This window comes from Dromiciops gliroides, chromosome 1 (assembly GCF_019393635.1).
Source record: "Dromiciops gliroides isolate mDroGli1 chromosome 1, mDroGli1.pri, whole genome shotgun sequence".
In the NCBI taxonomy this organism is placed as follows: Eukaryota; Metazoa; Chordata; class Mammalia; order Microbiotheria; family Microbiotheriidae; genus Dromiciops; species Dromiciops gliroides.
The window spans coordinates 669,180,117-669,198,572 of NC_057861.1; the positions used below are offsets into that span (position 1 = coordinate 669,180,117).

General features: G+C 46.3%; 1 protein-coding gene across 1 annotated transcript in view; it reads right to left on the reverse strand.

The window, feature by feature from the left end:
- Window positions 1–12,267, reverse strand: part of PTH1R (parathyroid hormone 1 receptor) — a 65,721-nt gene extending 53,454 nt beyond the window's left edge. The window contains 2 exon segments of the mRNA XM_043978560.1: window positions 9,997–10,104; window positions 12,146–12,267. Of these exon segments, the coding sequence (XP_043834495.1) occupies window positions 9,997–10,071 (75 nt within the window). The 5' untranslated portion in view covers window positions 10,072–10,104; window positions 12,146–12,267.
- Between the last annotated feature and the right edge of the window lie 6,189 nt (window positions 12,268–18,456).

Sequence of the window (18,456 nt, forward strand, 5' to 3'; positions counted from 1 at the left end):
CTTAAATCTATCCTAAATCCCCCTTGCTGAAGGCTTTTGAGTTATTTCTCTCTCTCTAATCTGCCCCTAGGGGGAGTGCTGTGCACATTCAGTAAACAACCGACAGATGGATAGCCTATTTCTAAACAGATTGGAATTTCACAGGATGGAGGGATTGGGAGCTGGAAGGGACACTAGAGACAATTTAGTCCAACCCCTCATTTTTGCAGAGGAAGAAATTGAGGCTCAGGGAGAGAGAGAGACAGCAAGGCGAAATAGAATGAGAGCCAGCAAGCTGGGTTCAAATCTCTCCTCTGTCGTTATCTTTGTGACCTTGGGTAAATTGTTGGACCTCCATGGTCCACACTCTCTTTGGAAAAAAAAAAAGATAGGGCTGGATTTAGATGGCCTCTAAGTTCCCTTTTGGCTCTAGATCTGAGGAAATGGCTTGCTCGGGGTCACATGGCTATTAAGAGATGGTTCCATGACTTGAACCAAAGTCCTGTGACACTAAGTTCAGTGGGGTTTTCCCCCTCCCTTTTCTCTAAGATGAATTGTGACAGACGCCAAGAGAGACAAGTTCCGCTTCTCTGACCTTCCCTTTCTTTTCCCCACTCTCTGCCTAGATCCTTTCCATATGGAAAGACTTCTCAAAGGCAGCAGAATTTGACGGAAAGAGCATTGGAAATGGAATTGGGAGACCATCCTGGGTATGAGTCTTGACTCTGACTTACATCCTATGTAATGTTGGGAAGCCACTTCTCTGTCTCTTAGTTTTCTTATCTGTAAAATGGAGATAACACACTTCCTACTTACAGAACTGGAGAAGTTCCTTGTAAGCTTCACATTTTTATGGAAATGAAAGTTATTATTATTATTATTGAAGGAGAAAGAAGAAAAACATGGGATCAGGCAGATGGAGATGCTGCCCCCAAACTTCATAGAGGCCATCTGCTTTCCTTCGTGCCTCCTACACAACCAAAGTTCTTGAACTTCAAACTCCTTTCCTTCACTCTCCCCTCCTGCCTTGGGTAATTTATTCCTGCTCTCTCTCACACAGTAGCTTAAGACTGGATCCCCTTCATTGCTTGCCCAATAAGCCATCCTTCAAAATGGTCCTCATCACCTGACCCTACTTCCCATAGAAAGCTATCCAAGATCAAAAGACTAGCCATCCCTGGGAATAATCTTACTCCTTTAACTGAGTGAGAGTAATAGAGAGGGTGGTGATGGAGTTAGGGATGATGATGGTGATAGTGGTGAAAGCAAATAGAGAAGATGGGGATGATGGTCAATGGTGTTAGGGTAATGATGATAGTGATTGAGTGAGAAAGTAGTGATGATGACAGGGTAATAGATGATATGATAGTGTTAAATGTGAGGGTGATAGCGATAGGGTGGTTATGGTGAAGGGGAAAGGGATGATAATGATGGTGGTAGAGAGGGTAGTGACAATGACAGGGCGATGACGGTGATAGAGAGAGGGGGGTGATGATGGTATAGAAGGTGAAGATAGTGATGTATGTTGTGAAAAGTGGGCTCCACTTTCCCTTATATCATTTCCCAAGCAAGACACCAGTGGCCACGTCCAGGGTAGCATTAGCTGCATGCCATGATTATTGCCTTTGTAGATGTTGAGGTAAAGAGAGACATTGCTTGCTTGGGCTAGGAGCCCGGGCCAGATTCAGGGTGTAAGGAGATCGATAGTTATTGAAAAGACAGACAGCAAAAATACACAATTGCAGATTATCAGCGTGGAGGTGTCTTTGTATATCTCAGCATGAAAGTTGAGCCCTTTGGCCAAGGCACAGGATGGAGTGGGATGGTGGAGAATCTGGTGCAAAGATCTCCCAAGCTTCCCTACTTCTTTGAATCCCTTTTCTGCCTGTACCTTTCCTGCCTGTTCATTCTGTTTTTGTTTTTTTTTGCAGGCAATGGGGGTTAAGTGACTTGCCCAGGGTCACACAGCTAGTAAGTGTCAAGTGTCTGAGGCCGCATTTGAACTCAGGTACTCCTGAATTCAGGGCCGGTGCTTTAACCACTTCGCCATCTAGCTGCCCCCTGCCTGTTCATTCTGAACAACAGACAGCCATGAGGAGGAGCCAGGTCCCCTGGGGGATGAGCCCAGTCGATCTGAGAGACCCTGCCTCATACACTACACTTGTGTTTCTCCCCCTATATCAGTTGATCCTTTTTCCTCAGCCTTAGGAAAGATGCAGTTGTCAACTGAGACACTGTCAGCCCAAGGATCCTGCTGGTGGGGAGAGCTTTAAGCTAGGAGTCGGCTTCAACTGATAAGCTATATTACCTTGACAAATCACTTAACCTCTCATGGCTCCAAGTTCCCCATCTGTAAAAAGACCCAGGTAAACTGGATGATCTCTAATGTCTTTTTTTGCTCTAACAGTTTATGAGGCTATGGGGCAGGAAGCAGAGGTGCCCCATTCCCACGTCCTATCCTGACCCACTGAAGCTGATAGGTATGGAGTTGTTTTCTTCCCTCATGGGAACTTTCCTAACAGGTAGTCTATTATATTGCAGGGGAGGCTGGGATGTGACAGTTCATTGCATAGTTTGGGGCCCCTGAACCCTCATTTTCCCAAAATGGGATAGGATCGCCCAACATTTTTTTTAATAATAGACTTTTTATTTATAGTTTTGCGTTCCAATTTTTATCCTTCTTTCTCTCCCTCTATTGTCCCCTCCCTGAGGGGGCAAGCAATCAGGTATGGTTATATGTGTATGATTATGTAAAACATTACCATAGTTGTCATTTTGTACAAGAAAACTTGATTAAAATCTTCTAACACTCTTAGGACCACATCTACCTGTAATCTCAACCGTTCCTTCCCGGGGGCTTTTGGATGGGACCAGGATTTGCTTTTAAAGAGGAAACCAATCAACAAACATTTATTAAGGACCTACTATGCTCTAGGCATGGTATTAGCTGCTGAGGGTACAAATACAAAGAATGATCCTGAGAAAATGCTTAACATAGGGGAAGGGGAGGAAAATACAATGAGTGCTGAAAGTTCACTCACAGCTTCCTTTAAAAAATTCCTAATGAAATTACATTCTCCCCTACAACTCTGTCCCCTATCAATCCCTCTAATCCAGAGGAGAAGATATTTAAAGGGATGACCTTCTTTTCTACCAACGTCCACCACCAAAACCTATTGCTATCCCTTTAAGGGAGAGTAAAAAGTTGAACTGCCCAAGAAGATTATTATTAGTAATATTGGCAGAGTTATCTTTGTTATAGTGGGAAGAATTATAATCTTAGAGAAAGAGTTAGATTCAAGTTCCAATGCTGCCATTTGTCAGGTATATGACCTTGGCCAAGTTAGTTCTGAGTCTCTTTGAACCTCAGTTTCCTCATCTGTAAAATGAGGATAATATTTACACTATCCACCTCACAGAGTAGAGAGCTCTCTGTAAACCTTACATGAACTCTCCACTCTAGCCAGGACTGCTTCCTCACAAATTCTCTCTTGTATTCCTTAAGTCACCCACTATGGTCATTCCTGCCTTATACAGAACTCATGCTGGAAATGTCCTCTCTTCCTCTCCTCCTCACCAATTTCTCCTCATCCTTAAGGTCCGGCTTTAGTCTCACCTCCTCCAGGAAGCCTTCCCTGACCCCTTCCCACCCTCAAGTCATTTTCAGCTCACCTGTTTTTCCTGTGAGCTCCTGAAGCCCTGATGAAGCATACTCTATACCACTCATTTGATCATTGGACACACAGGGACCTGGGATGTGAGTTATACCAGCATCTGTGTGAATCTGGTCACTCCATCGAGACTGGGAGCTCCCCGAGGGCAGGCTTTTCCTTTCCCTGTCTCCTCCACCCCATCCCCCAACAATGACAACAAACACAGACAAACCTGAGTGCAAGGCTGGGTATATAATAAAGATTCTCTGAATAAATATGTATTGATTAAACAGAGTTTTTAAAAAAACATAAATTATTCAGCTGACTGTGAAGATATGCCCTTTGTGCACCGAATTGCTTGGGAAGGAGTATGAGGGGCAGATTAGTGGAGGGCATGGATATCAAACTCAACTAGAAGTGGGGAGGGGCACTAAGCCCTATATCCTTGTGGTCAGCATATTGACATCCTTTTCAAATGTAATGTTATCTATGTTTTATTGTATTTTGTTATGTTGTTAAATAGTTCCCAATCACATTTTAATTTGGTTCTGGCACAGTAGGGAGAATTGTGGACTGAGTCAATGCTACTGGTGAGGGTGATAAAGCCCTGGACTTGGCATCAGGATACCTGGGTTTGAGTCCCAGATGTTGTGTGACCCTGGGCAAATCACCTAATCCTAAACCAAATTTCCCTGATATATAAGTAAAATGGTATGACAACACTGGGACTGCTGTCCAGGGTTGTTGGAAGAAAGGACTTTGCAAATTTTAAAACTGTATAGAAATGGGACTTTTTTTTTCTTTTTAAAAAGGCGAACTACAAAAATTCAGTTCTTACAGATCATCCTGTCCAGCTCTTTCATTTTATAGTGGACGAAACTTAGACCCAGAAAGGGGAAAATGACTGGTCTGAGGTAATACTGCAAGTTAGTAGCAGGGTTAAGACTAGAACCCAGTCTCCTGACTCCTAGATCCATGCTGTTCTCACTATGATGCCCCATATTAACTAATGAAGCATCGAGTGGCTGCCCTGGGAAATAGGACAGGAAAAACTCTTCTGATCCATATTGCTTCTCTCTGATCCAGGAAAGAAAATGAGACCCTTCAATCTTTCTTCCGACCTTACCACAAGTTCCTACTCTTCCGCTAATATGTCCTGTCCATCCTTTGAGAGCCCAAAGTCATCTCACAGAACACTCCCTCCAGGAATCCACCAAACTGTCTACTCTGTACCTTGCCTCAGAAAAGATATGCCCTGGGTGGGCAAACACCTCCTTTACACTGCATGGGAGGTTGGATTGAAAAAATACATATTTTTATTTTTGTGTCCAAAATGTCTGGCTTGTTCTCCTAGTCACATCTTTCTGAGAGAAAGAAGCTGTTTTTTGAACTTTCCCTGTCTCCCTAACCTAGTTAGAATGAGTCCTAACCCAGGCACAAACCAAGCCTTACTCCCAGTCGCAGATTGTGCCCCAGCCCTACCAGTTATCTCAAAAAATAAACCCAACCAAAACCAAACCAAACCCAACTCAAGGAGTGAATGAGTTTCAACAGGAGTGAAAGTGTGAATGCTTCTGTGACCTATCCTCATTGCTAGAGCCAAGTGCCACTGATGGGAAGGGGAGATGAGCCAGAGTGGCGTCTAGTGGCCAGTTTTTGTATCTCCTCTGTCTCCACTCTGCCCCAGCTGATAAGCAGCCATAGTCTTGGCTGGAGGGCTAAAGAATCCATCAGTGGTTGTGACTTGAACAAAGCTGATGGGTCCATTGTAGAGAAAATATCTTGATTGATCCCTGACATGGGAAGGACGGTACAGACTGAGCTCAGCAAGAGGAGAGTTGGAAGTTGGCCAGCCTCTCACTCAGGGCTCAGACCCCTGGTAGATGGCCAGAAATGGATGAGGTGATAGCTGGTGAAGTAGGGGAAAGAAGGAGGAAGGGAGATCTCTTTGGGCACAGAAAACCAACAACAGTGTGACAGTATCTCCTAATCCTCACACTGAATTCTTCCTTGATGGAGCCCCTCTTCCTTCACTGAGCTCCTTATCCCTCCGTGGAACTCTTATTCCCTACACAGAGTATTCTTCTGAGTATTCCATCACTGAGCCCCCATCCCTTACAGAAATTCAAGCCCTTGTCACAGACTCTCCAAACCAAATCCTTCAGCCCTGTTCCTCTCATTAAGCCTTCCTTTCTCTCACTGAAACTCTAACCCACACACTGAACTACTATTGTCTCATCACAAAGCCCTCAGCCCCCTAACATTAAGAATCTTATCACTTTTCCTCATTTATAAAATGGTGATGATAAATGTAGTACTGACCTCAAATGAGATAATGTATGGAGAGTATTGTATAAATGTGTTATTATTATTGGTGATTAGGAAGAGCACTGCTGGTCTCTTGAAGAACATGAACCTTAAAGCAGTACTCTACGGCCAGAGGGAACTTGGAATCTCTTCCTTAGACTGGAAGGGACCTTAGAGAAAATCTAGCCCAAACCCCTTCATTTTACAAATAAGGAAACTGAGGCCCATAGGTTAAGTGACTTGCATGAAGTAACACAGGTACTAAGTGGGAGAATTTTTATTTGAACCCAGGTCTGATAGCTCCAAACCCAGGGTACAGTTCCCATTTACCATGCATCTTCCTTGGATCCCCACTCTTCTAAGCCTCTAGCTTTGATGTTTCTTAGACCCCCCCCCCCACCTACGTAGCTGGGGATAGTTAAAACTGATCTCTCCAATAATTTTCATCCAATACAAATTCTCCTTCATACGAAAACTCACTGACCCCAGGATTTGGCTTTCCCCCCACTTATTCCTAAACACCGTACTACATGGTCCTGTAACTTTTTCCAGACACTGAATGTTGATCCTTCCAAATTTCTCTCTCTCTTTTCATTCTCTCTTCACCCCCTACTCCCATCTCTCTGTCTCATATACACACAGGAACATATATGCCCACACTTGGACACACGCATATGCATAATCACACACATGAATTTTGACACACCATATTCTCTAACAAACAATTGAAGACCCATATATTCATATATTTATTCATACTCAGGCATAGAAACACATATATTGTCAGATATATACATATATACATACAAACATAGGCATATAGTATCTACCCATATTCACACACATACACACACTTATACACATACACACGCTTATATACCATCATACCAATATACCAACACTCTAAGGAACCTCACTTCAGACAGACTCAACAGGGTTCTTCTTCCCAGTAGCCCAATGAACCTAGCTTCCCTCCGAGGGTGTAAAATCCAACATACTCTAGATGTCAGCCTCTTGGATGGAGGAGAAAACCAGTAGGTATACCTCACACTTTAGGGCCAAATGGGACCCAGAGATGGCTCGACTGCTCTCTTATCCGAACCAGGCACTGGGGTTGTTTTTCAGGGGGACAGGCAGGCTTGGGCCGGGGCCCTCTCCTTCCCAATGAAGGATCTGACTTCCACCTCCTCTAGCCAGCCCAAGGAGCACTAGAAAACCACGCCCCAGTCCTGGAGTCCCGGGAGTCCAGATGCTCTCTGGGGGCCAGCTGTGCTTCTGGCTCACAAGCAGGGTAAGGGAGAGCAATTTAAATGTAAGCTACTATTACAGATAAATCACAGAGCTAGAAGTATTTTGATACGTACATAATTGCATATTTAATATGAAATTACATATGTATCCTTTGAAACAAAAGAGGGGGGGGAAGTCATTATCACTGAAATCACAGAATGATAGAGCCTCCAAACTGATGAGTCCTGAAGGATTATCTTATCGTTCACTCTCCTTTTTCAGATGAAGAAACTGAGGCTGATAGAAAGGAGGTCAGTTTCCTATGGTGGGACTAGTTATTGGCAGAGTTGACGTCCAAGGTACTCCCTCCCACCCCGACCCCGGTCTGTTATCTCTAAATCTAGTGATCTTCCTATTACTGGAAATTGTCTCAGAAGCCCCATTCACCGCCAATGATTCCAATCCCCAAGTTCTAACAGTCTATGACATATTACAATTATGATTATTATTAGCAAAGGCTTAACTAATCAGGAATTAGCTGGGTCAGAGAACATTGTCAATGGGGTGGGGTGGGGAGAATGGAGGGAAAACTGGGGTGGGGGTATGTCCTGGAATATGGGGAGAGAAGAAAATTACTTGGGTGGAGTGGAGTCATGAAGAAGGGGTAAGATGGATCACTAGGCACCCTTGATGAAGGAGATGTTGGGTGAGGACATCTCTTCCCCGAAGCTTACTGTGTGGTCTTCAGCCAGTCATTTCCCTTCTCTTGACCTCAGCTTCCTGATCTATGAAATGATGGGGTTCAGCTAGGCTCCTATAATATCTGTGATCCCATGAAACGGGAAGTGGATGGTATGAAAAACCAGCCATGTAGTTCTCGTGGCATCTCACCCTGGGGCCTGAGCATTGGGATCATTGGATCATAGAATTTTAGAATCTCTAAACTGGAAAGGGATCTCCCAGATCATAGGATTATCGGATTTTAAGATGGATGGGACCTAGAGATCAGCTAGTCTAACCCCTTCTTTTCATCTAGATCCTACTCTATTTCACCGGGAGTCCTTTTTACAAAATTTGCCCCAGCCTTTCTTCTGGGGAGACTTAGAGGCACTTCTGTGATCTAGTTTTTTAAAAGGGGCTCTCCCTCTTGTTCTCTCTCCCTTTCTATTCTCTCCTTTTTTTCCCCTCTGCCTCTGTCCCTCTGCCTTTCCCTAGCTTTCCCTCATCTCTCTCTCCTTCCCTCTCACTGTAGTGATCCCCTCCGTCTCTCCTTCCTTTTCTTCATCAAACTCTCTCCTTGTCCCTCTTTTTTTCACTGTGCCAAGCTTTTTGTCCCTTTATCTGTTTAGTTCTATCTCCATTTATTTCTTTTATGTCTATCTCCTTCTATTTCAACCTCTCTCTCTCCCACTATTTTCTCTGCCCATAGACTAGGTACTAATCCTCCCCTTGAGATTTGTCACCTCACTTACTTGAATAAGTAATTCAGAGCAAGCTGCTCTCATGAGCCAGGAGATAGATCCTTAAGGGAGATGGGATCTTGCTCCTTCCGAGGGAGACCCTCTCCTTAGTCATTTATGGCCATGCTGATGCCACCCCTAGCTAGCCCTTCTGAGTACTAGGAGGGTTGAAATGTGCCACAGAGAAGGAATCTCCCCAGCCTGAGACTCACCCTCAACATTCCGTACTCTTGCTGGCTGGGATTATGTTCTTGGTGGGAGAACCTAAAGCTAAGTTCTTGGAGATTTCAAGGAACCCCCATATAACAAGGCTACCAAGGATCCTCAGAAGTGCTGGTAAGTACAGTACAATCAAAGGACCTGGGAGGGGGGCGATGCTTAAATACAAAGTGACCAGGGACCAGTTAAAGGGAACCTCCAACACAGGACACCTGGGAGGGAGAGCCTTTGACACCGATCTGCCTGCTGTCTTTAGAGAGATCTAAATACATTGATGCCAAGAAACCCTGGGGAGGACCCGTTAGACACAGGAGACTCCAAGGGACTTCTGGAAGGGAGGGTGTTTCTAAACAGCAGCCAAAGATTCCTGGGGGAACTACTAAACACAGAATAGCTAAGGATTACTGTGGTCCACCTCTAAATACAGAGCTGCCAAGAACTCCTGGGTAGATTTAGACAGTTACCCAGGTATGCTAGAAGGGAGACTTCTAAACACAGAGAGCATAAACTCCTTTGGGGATGTCTTCCATCGAAGACATTTAGGGAGGAAGAGACCCCTTAGACATGGAACTAGCAAGAATTCCTGGGAATGGGAACCCTAAATACAGAATGACCAAGGGCTCTACCGGCAACCTTTAGAAATAGACACCCCACAAGAGTTCCTGGGGTTCAGCCTTAAACACTTATACTAAGGATACTTAGGGAGAATGTTTGAAAGCAAGGCCACCAAGAACCCCAGGGGAGGGACCCCTTAGACAAGGAATCACCGAGGACTGCCTGGGGAAGCCCCCAAAACCAGATCAACGACTTCTGAGAGGAACCCATACCTTTTGGGAACCATAAATATTTAGCTGCCAGGGGAGACGGGTCTTAAAAGCAAAGACATGAAGTTCCCCTGAAGGAACCCGTCGACTTTCCTTTTCCTAGGAGATGACCTCTTCACCCCAGAATTCCGTACCCCACCTCAGGCTCCCTTCTCCAGCTACGAAGTCTGCCTCTGGATAAGGATGAAGGTGTCTGCAAATCTCAGGACCATGGAGAAACGGGACACCCCTTCCCTATAGGAGTGTGCTCCCTTCCTGCCCCCCACCCCGCCCATGGAAGGAGAAAACGGTCAGAAGGTCCGAGGGAGTTACAGAGGGACTTACCAGTGCGTAGACGGAGCTGAGCACGGAGCAGCAGAGGAGCAAGGCGAGGCTGTGCGAGATCCGGGGCGCTCCCATCGCCGCCGTTCCCTAGGGCCGAGTCCAGCGGGGCTGGGGATAGAGTGGGCCGGGCCAGGACAGGCGGGCCGGGAAGTGAGGGAGAGGTGGTGGTGATGGCAAGGAGAGAAGGGAAGGCCTGCGGGTTAGCCGAGGGGGCGCAGGAGGTGTCTTCGACCCCCTCGCCCCCCTCTCTCCCTTTGCCCTCTTTCCTCTGGCTCTCCGGGGATTCGTTCCCAGACCTAGGCTGCAAGAAAGAGGCGGAGGCAGAGGCTACCGCCCCGAGGCTCCGGACGTTCCCTTCCGAGGCTCTGGGCAGCCCCAGAGCCCGGCGCTGGCTCCATGTGCTGGGTGAGCGCGACCGAGTCGGAGAGCGAGAGGAGAGAGCGAGAAGAGCGCAGTGCGCTCGGTTAGCTCGCTGGGTATCTGCCTTGGAGCAGGGAAATCACATCCATATGTCAGAGCCGCTCTTCTCCCCCTCCCGGCCCCGCCCCCAACTCCCCCCTCCCCTTAATGGGAAGTTCGAGCGGTGGTTTTGTCCAACGCTCAAGGGGGTGGGGTGGGGGTAGCAAAGACGGGGGTGTGGCTTGGGGGGTGCAGAGGCTGTAAGGGGGGGGAATCCTGGGGGGCTACGTGGGAGAGGGGCCTGGGGCGATGTGGGCTACGGAGCCTGGGGTGTGTGTGTGCGTGCTTGTGTGCGTGCGTGTGTGTGTGTGTGTGTGTGTGTGTGTGTGTGTGTGTGTGTGTGTGCCGGTCTCCTGGTGTGTGGAGGGGTGGAGGCTAGGGGGTGTGGGAGCCGGCACGTGGGGGTGTAGAGGGGGTGAAAAAGGGGCTGGGGTACGAGTGGGATGGGGAGTGGTAAGGAGGTGGGGATGAGAATGGAGAGGAGAGAGAGATGGGGGTGGGTGGGATGGGATTAAGGAGTGGATTGGGAAAGGGGTAGTAGGGGATGAGATGGGATGGAGTAGGGGAGTGGTCAGGCGGGGGTGGGGGAGGAGGAGGGGTTTGGACTGGGGGGAAAAGGGAGGGGTAGGCTGGGGAAGGGGAGTGGTCCGGGCCCAGAGGGGGAGTGGTCGGGGCTGGGTGAGGGGTGGTCGCCGAAGTCCGGGTGTATTTTTAGATCTGGTAATTTTATCTTTTCCAGGTTTCTAGGGAAGGGGGGAAGGAAAGCGCCGAAGGAGACAGTGGAGGGAGGGGAAGGATGGGGGTTGTGGGGACGCGTTTTTCTGCAACTTAAACTGCGCCTGGCCATGGGGGGAGAAAGTCTTGTTTAACTTTGCAATAACACTCCAACCTACAGTAGTCGGAGGCTGGCGGCAGCCAGCTCCCGTCCCCAGCCCCGGCCCCTTCGCCTCCCATCCCTTCTCTCTTTCCCTCCCTTCCCTCCCCTCCCCTCCCAGGCCTGGCCCGCCGGCACGGCGGCTTTCCTCTCATTCCCTCATTTTCAGTCTTTGGGCCCAGGATCTGCTTTCCCTCCTTCCCCCAGCCCCCTGGCTCTGCCTGCCTGCCTGCCTGTCCAGCTCGGTCTCTGTCTGTCTCTCCCCCCCCCTCTCTCCGCTTCCGTCTCGGTCTGCCGGTCTCTCGGGCTCCCTTTCAGGCTGTTTGCCTCTCGGTCTCCCCAGATCTTTTTTCTCCGCCTTTCCCTCCCTTCCTCCAGGCGTCCCCCTCCCCTCCCTTTGGGTCTCTCTCAGCGCGGGTCTCTCCTTACCTCCCCTCTCCCTTTCTCTTTCTGTAGCTGTCTCTCTCCATCTGTCTCTTCTCTCGGTCTCTGTCTCCACCTCTCTATCTCTTTCCCTTTCAGTCTCTGGCTCTGATGGCTGTCTCCCTCTTCTCTTCGTCTCGCCCCCACCCCCACCCCCCGAAAATATTTGCAAGTTTCCAAAAAAGCCCCGAAGCCGAGCGGGAGAAGGGCGGGCTCCGGGCCCTGGGGCTGCTACACTAGCAGGCTGCCCCAAGACGGCGTCATAGGAAGGGAAAGGTACAGGACCCCCGGCCTGCTCGGCTCCCCATCCGTCCTAACTCCGAGCCCCCAGCACATCCACTCCACCCTCTCATTACATGCACACTCCACACAAATACATACACTAACACTTACTCTGAGCCAGTAGCCTCGGGCCCCGCTTTGCCATGGATGTCGGGGACCCCCCGACGGCCCCCCGAGGACAGCGCCCCGTCCGCGATCCCGGGGGGACTTCATCGGGCGCCGGGGCCCCTTCCTACCCCCCTCCCTGCCCCCGCCCTCCTCCTGCTCCTCCCCACCTCGTCCTCCCCACTCCCCGAGTCCTCGGCCTCCTTCCTCTCTTTCCAGGCTGTCTCTCTCCCTAATTCTGTTTCCCCGTCTGTTTTTGCTCTCTTCCTCTTTTTCTCTCCCTTTCTTGATGTCTTTGCCTCTGGTTCCCTCCTTCGCTACCCAGCTACTCCGGCCCGGAACACGACACTGACAGTGTTTACAGGGAGGGGAGGGGGGAGAGAGGAGGAGGAGGAGGAGAAGGAGAAGGAGGAGGAGGAGGGATGAATTGGGGGAGGAGCCCTGGAGTCCCAGGTTATAGGGCAGAGAGGGGGACTCCACGAGCCCCACCCCCCCACCCCAATAACCTCCCAACCCAGACAGAGAGTCATTTCCTAAGTTTGTGTGTGCTGGATGCTGGTGGGGTCCCAGGTATTTGTCTCATCATCCCCGCCGGACCGGTTCATTCATATCCCCTGGTGGCCCAGGAATTGGCCCAGGGGAGAGGGGACTGATTTTTTCCTTCTCTTTCCCCCATCCCACTCCCCCCACTTCAGGTTTTGGGTCCCTGAGGAGGAGAGTATGACTGGGGAGGTGAAGGCTAAGCAGAACGGAGGGATTTCGCCCCCGTTCTAAGGAATGTGACCCCAGAGAATGGGGCTGCACGTCTGTGGTCCTTAGTGTGTCCATCAGTCCCTTCATCAATCTCTCCTTTAGTCCTTCGCCAGTTCCACCCAAAGGTGGGGGCTCCCGACGACCCACTTTATTATTTTTTCCCATGAAATTGCTATTGGGTTAATTTTTTCCCCTTCTAATTGCAACAGCCCCTCAGCGTCTGAATAGGTGCCTTCAGTTCCTTCATGAAAAGGCCCCTCTTTCCAGGGCCAGAGCAAGGTTTCCTGGTAAAGCCAGAAACCTCCCTCTCCCTGGATGCGATCTCTCTCTCTCTCTCTCTCTCTCTCTCTCTCTCTCTCTCTCTCTCTCTCTCTCTCTCTCTCTCTCTCTCTCTCTCTCTCTCCTTTTCTCTGCCTTTCTATTTATATCTGTCTCTTCTCTCCCTCCCTCTCCTTTTTTCCCGTCCGCTCCCTCTGCATCCCTTTCTCCCTCTGAAATTTTTTTCTCCCTCTTTGTCTCTCTTCCCCTTGCTTTCTTTTAATTGCTTCTCTCCCTCATTCACTCTCTTCTTCCTACCTACCCTCCTCTTTTCCCCTGTCTCTCCCTTTCTTCTCTCCCTATATCTTCTTTTTTCCTTTGTCTACAAGACCAGCTGGGGTAGTTTATGTGGGTAGAGGGGCTGTGTGATCTGAGAAAGTCCCCCTGTCTCCCCTCACTTCTTTTTCAGTCTAGGTCCTCAGACACAGACCACTGAAAAGGCAGGAGACTGGGGAGCTGAGTCTTTGAGTGCAGGGAACTCAGCTGTATTATTTGAAAACCTTCTTTCCTCACTTACCTTCAGTGAGATACCTCTGGTAGGTAGAAAAAGAGGAAAGATCCAGAGGAGGGGAGTCCTCCTGTGGAATTTTTGGGTAAAGACAGGGATGATAAGGTTCTAGCCTTGGTAAAGAAAGGAGAGGGGAGAATTTGAGACCTTCATAGCTGGCTTAAAGGTGAATTGGTGCAATGTCCTGCCACTCCTCCCTGCCTCCCTATTCATTTAAGAATTAGGAAACTGAAAAAAAAAAGAATTAGGAAATTGAAACCTAGAGAGAGGAAATGACTTGCCCAGGGTCATATATGTAGTTAATGAGATAACTGGAACTAGAACTCAGGTTTTCTGATTCTTAGCTTGAGGCTCTTTGTATTTCATATAGGATGAAGGATCAGAAATGGTCTCTGAGGAATATGGAGGCTTAGGGGATGAATCTGGAGTCGGTGTAAAGGATATATGGTCAGTGAGAGGGATGAAAACTTACTGGAGGAAATGGGGACTGACTCAGTTATGAGAATGGGGGAGGGGTGCTCCACCATTGCTTAAGTGGAAATGGACGGGATGAATTTCACAGAGGGGTTTGACAGAGAGAAATATCAGCCTTTTATCATGACATAGCTGATCAGGAGCACAACAAAGACTGATCCCTAGGGATGATAGAGTTTCCATTTTCCTCTCTCACCTCCCATAGCAATCTATAGCACAGTGCATTTTAAAGGGCATTGGATTTGGAAATAGAAGACCTCATTTCACCCTTAGCTTTTCTACTTGTTGCTTGTATGACCTTGGTCAAGACACTTTCTGTCTGAGCCTCAGTTTGTTCATCTGTAAAATTAGAATAGATGAATTTTGAGGTGAGGTACCTCACAATTATGAGCATGGTATTGTGACTGCAGACAGAGTCAGAAGAGATCATGGTTCAAATCCTGTTTTTAATATTTATTGTGTGACCATGTATGGTCCTTTAACCTTCCCAAATCTCCATTTCTTTATCTGTAATGTTAATTATCTGTAATATTAATAGTGTTAGTACATTCCTTGCCTAGCTGACTTATGGGTCAAACAAGATTGTGTATTTAAAGCACTTGATGAACCATAAAATACTTTATAAACATCACTTGCTATTATGATCCAATCTACACAGGAAGCCCTGTCTCACCTCCTTACAGCTGGATATGCCCTTCCATAGTAAACTTTTGGGCATCTCTAATAGCAGGGCTAAGCTATTAAACACTCCTCAAGCTGTGATAATTCAGGGGCTCCTATTTCTGATACATGTCTGTAGCCACATCATGAAGTTGTATCTACATATGCATTATACAGTCTACAAAGTGAACCAGTACCTTGCACATAGGTGGTGCAATGGGCCTCAAAGAAATGAACGAGCATTGCTTAAGCACTTGCTAAGGTCTAAGCACTGGGCTGAAGTCGGGGGATAAAAATACAAAGCCCAAGACAACTGTTTCCCTCAGGGAGCTTACCTTCTGTAGGAGAAGACAATTTATTTAGGAAGCGGTGGTCAGGGAAGGGTGTTTTGAAAGTTACAGGGATAGTGAATGGGGCCATAGGAGGGTAGATTGATAAATATTTTCCACTAGCAAACATGATATTAATTTGGTTTGATATTATGGTTCCAGAACTGGAAAAGGAAACAAGACAGCTCAGTGGAAGATGGCCAGGGAGTAAAGTGAAGAATGGCTGAAGTCTGCCTAGGTATGATGGGCTACTTGAGGCCCAATCAATTAGGTCATTGGTGCCCCAGGGTGCAGCTTCAGTAGCTAAAGAGGTCATGGTGTCTGGTTTGGGGGCAAGACAGCTGTTGAGATCAGTACTCCAAGGATCTGTGACTTCATTCCGGTGAGTCCTTTTCCCACAACACAAAATTTGAATCCTTTCAAGAAGCAGACAATTTGCATGAGTTACTGTGGCTTAATAAACTTTAACCTTTGGTGGGTAACTTTGTGCTGTTGAACCTCTCTACTTTTAGCTCTACTGGTTTTCTGAGGTATATTGAGCCAATCCTTGGGCTTCTACTTGAAATTTTCCTGCTGGGTAGACTCAACTAGATCTACCATTAACCATAAAATCATGGAATTTAAAACTGGAAGCAACCTTACAATTTGTCCAACATAACTGCCTCAGAATACAGATAAGGAAACTAAGGCCCAGAGAGGGCCAAATTCAGAGCTCCTTTGACCACACTACATTGCTAATTGTTTCTTTCACAGTGTAGTGAAGAAAGGAGGAGAATTCTAGTGGAGGACTTATATACAAAAGGGGGTTAATAAATGTTTGTTGAATTGAATTGGATAGGAATAACCCTAATCAGGAAGGTGATCTGCTCTCATGACCATACCCATGCCCAGCTCTACTTACAATAAATGGTTATATAGACTGAAGTACTCCAGGGATGGAGAGCACATTACATTTCACTGCATCCCATTCCACTTTATGCAAGCTCTGATTATTAAAAACCATTGTTAGGAGGTAGGTAGTACTAAGACTGTATAGAGAACTGAGAAGAGGCTTCGTATTTGCAAAATGCACTGTAATTGAAGTCAAAACACATAGATTTGAATTTTAGCTCTGTTAACCAACTAGCTCTGTGACTTTAGGCAAGTCACTGCTCTTCTACGCCTCAGTTTCCCTATCAGTAAAATTCAAGATTTGGATCAGATGATCTCTAAGTTCTATGACTTGAAAGATTGAGCATTTCTGTGTGTGTGTGTGTGTGTGTGTGTATACATGTAGAATTCAATGAACCTGAAAAGCATAGTGGGGCGTCATTTGGATGAAGATAAAAAGAGATAGAAATAGAAGATACAGAGAAACAGAAGTGACATAGTGATAGGCCATATAATACAGATCACTGAACCAGATGGAGTATATAGATGATACTTTCCTAATAGAGAATTCACAAAGATGGCACAGAGGCAAGATATAATAGTGAAGGGGAACTACTATTACCTAAATGTCTGCTCTGATAGTTTTTTTAAATTAAATTTTATTTTCAGATCCTTATTCTCTTCTTCTCATAGCTCTGATAGATTTTTTTTTTTTTTGCTGGGCAATGGGGGTTAAGTGACTTGCCCAGGGTCACACAGCTAGTAAGTCAAGTGTCTGAGGCCAGATTTGAACTCAGGTACTCCTGAATCCAAGGCCGGTGCTTTATCCACTGCACCACCTAGCTGCCCCCCTCTGATAGATTTTTTAACTGCCATGATCACAATCCAATTAGAAAAGAAGGAATATAGATATAAATATAATGCTTGCTCTCAAAAGACCTTACTATATAACTGTGGAGATAACATACTAATCTATGCTAATAGTTTTGAAGAAAGTGCTAGAAGTGGTTTTCATCTCTTAGAGGTGTTGATGGGACCCGATATTCTGGTCTTAATTCTAACCAATAAAAAGATGGTCATTTAAATGAAAACAATGAAAGTATTGGGGGAAAGAGTCCATATCACTTTAGAGTCTGTGATCGCCAAATCTCTCTTAATCATTTTTATTTGATCTTTTTTAGCCTGAAGATTATTTTCCTTGATAGAGATAAGAGAAGCAAAATATGTGTTGAGTGGTGTTGTGTACAGTGGAACGTTCGTGCATTGAACTGGAAGTGAGAAGACCTGGATTTGTGTCTTGGGTCACTTTGCTAACTGTGTGATCTTGGGCAAGTCCCTTCCCCTCTGTGAGTCTCAATTTTACTGTCTTTAAAGTGGGGGCATTGAGTTAAATAGAATCTAAAGTTTCTTTAGATTGGCATTCTATGATTTTATAATCTAACATTATCATCATCCCTCCCAATTGGACCGGTCACTTCCTTGTTCTTTGCATATGTCACCCTAGATAGTAGTTGCTGCATTGAAATAAATCAACAGTGACCTTTACACTGTCCTTTAGGTGCAATGCAGAATAGTTGTCATTCCTAAGACTTCCACTATGGAGAGTTTCTTGAATGAATTAATAATATGTCCTTCTTTTCCTGTGTTTGGGAGACTGGGACCAACTGGGAGTCAACTAGCGTTCCTGGGACGCAGGTAGGTAAGACAGTCATTTTGTAATTTTGCAAAGGGTTTAATAGCTCATTTAATTTCTTACTTCCTTATATTGTTTATTAGCTCCCTTTTATTATGAATTCCTATATCATTTGGTTTGGTTTGATATAAAGAAGTAAATGATTGGGGACTCCTATCCTAGATCATACCTAGAGTATTGGCACCATATTTTAAGAAGGGCACTGAAAAACTGGAGTTTGCCAATTAGGACTTTTTAAAAGTAAAATGGCTGCTTTGGGAGTTAGGGAAGTCCTGGAAGTTTTTAAATGGAGGCTGGATTACCATTTGTTGGTGATGTTGTAGAAGTGCTTTGTGTTTAGGAACCAGTTGGGTAAGGTAGCCCCTAGGGTTCCTAACTCTCAAATTCTGTAATTCTGTGAGTCCAAGTGCTCAGGCCCAGAAGACATATACCATGGATGGTGATGAAAAACTTATAAATGTGATTCTGGAACTGTTGTCAATAATACCTGAGAAACCATGGAGAGGCATCAGAAAATTATAGGTAGGTAAATGTTATTTTGATTTTCTTACGGGAGAAGAATGGGAATGAGGAAGTATAGACTCTGGAAATTATAGACCTGTGATTTAACCATGATCCCCAATAAAATTCTAGACTGAATTATTAAGTACATTATTTTGAACACATAGAGAAGAAAAAGGTGGTTGCTAGAAGCCAGCATAGGTTCACTAAG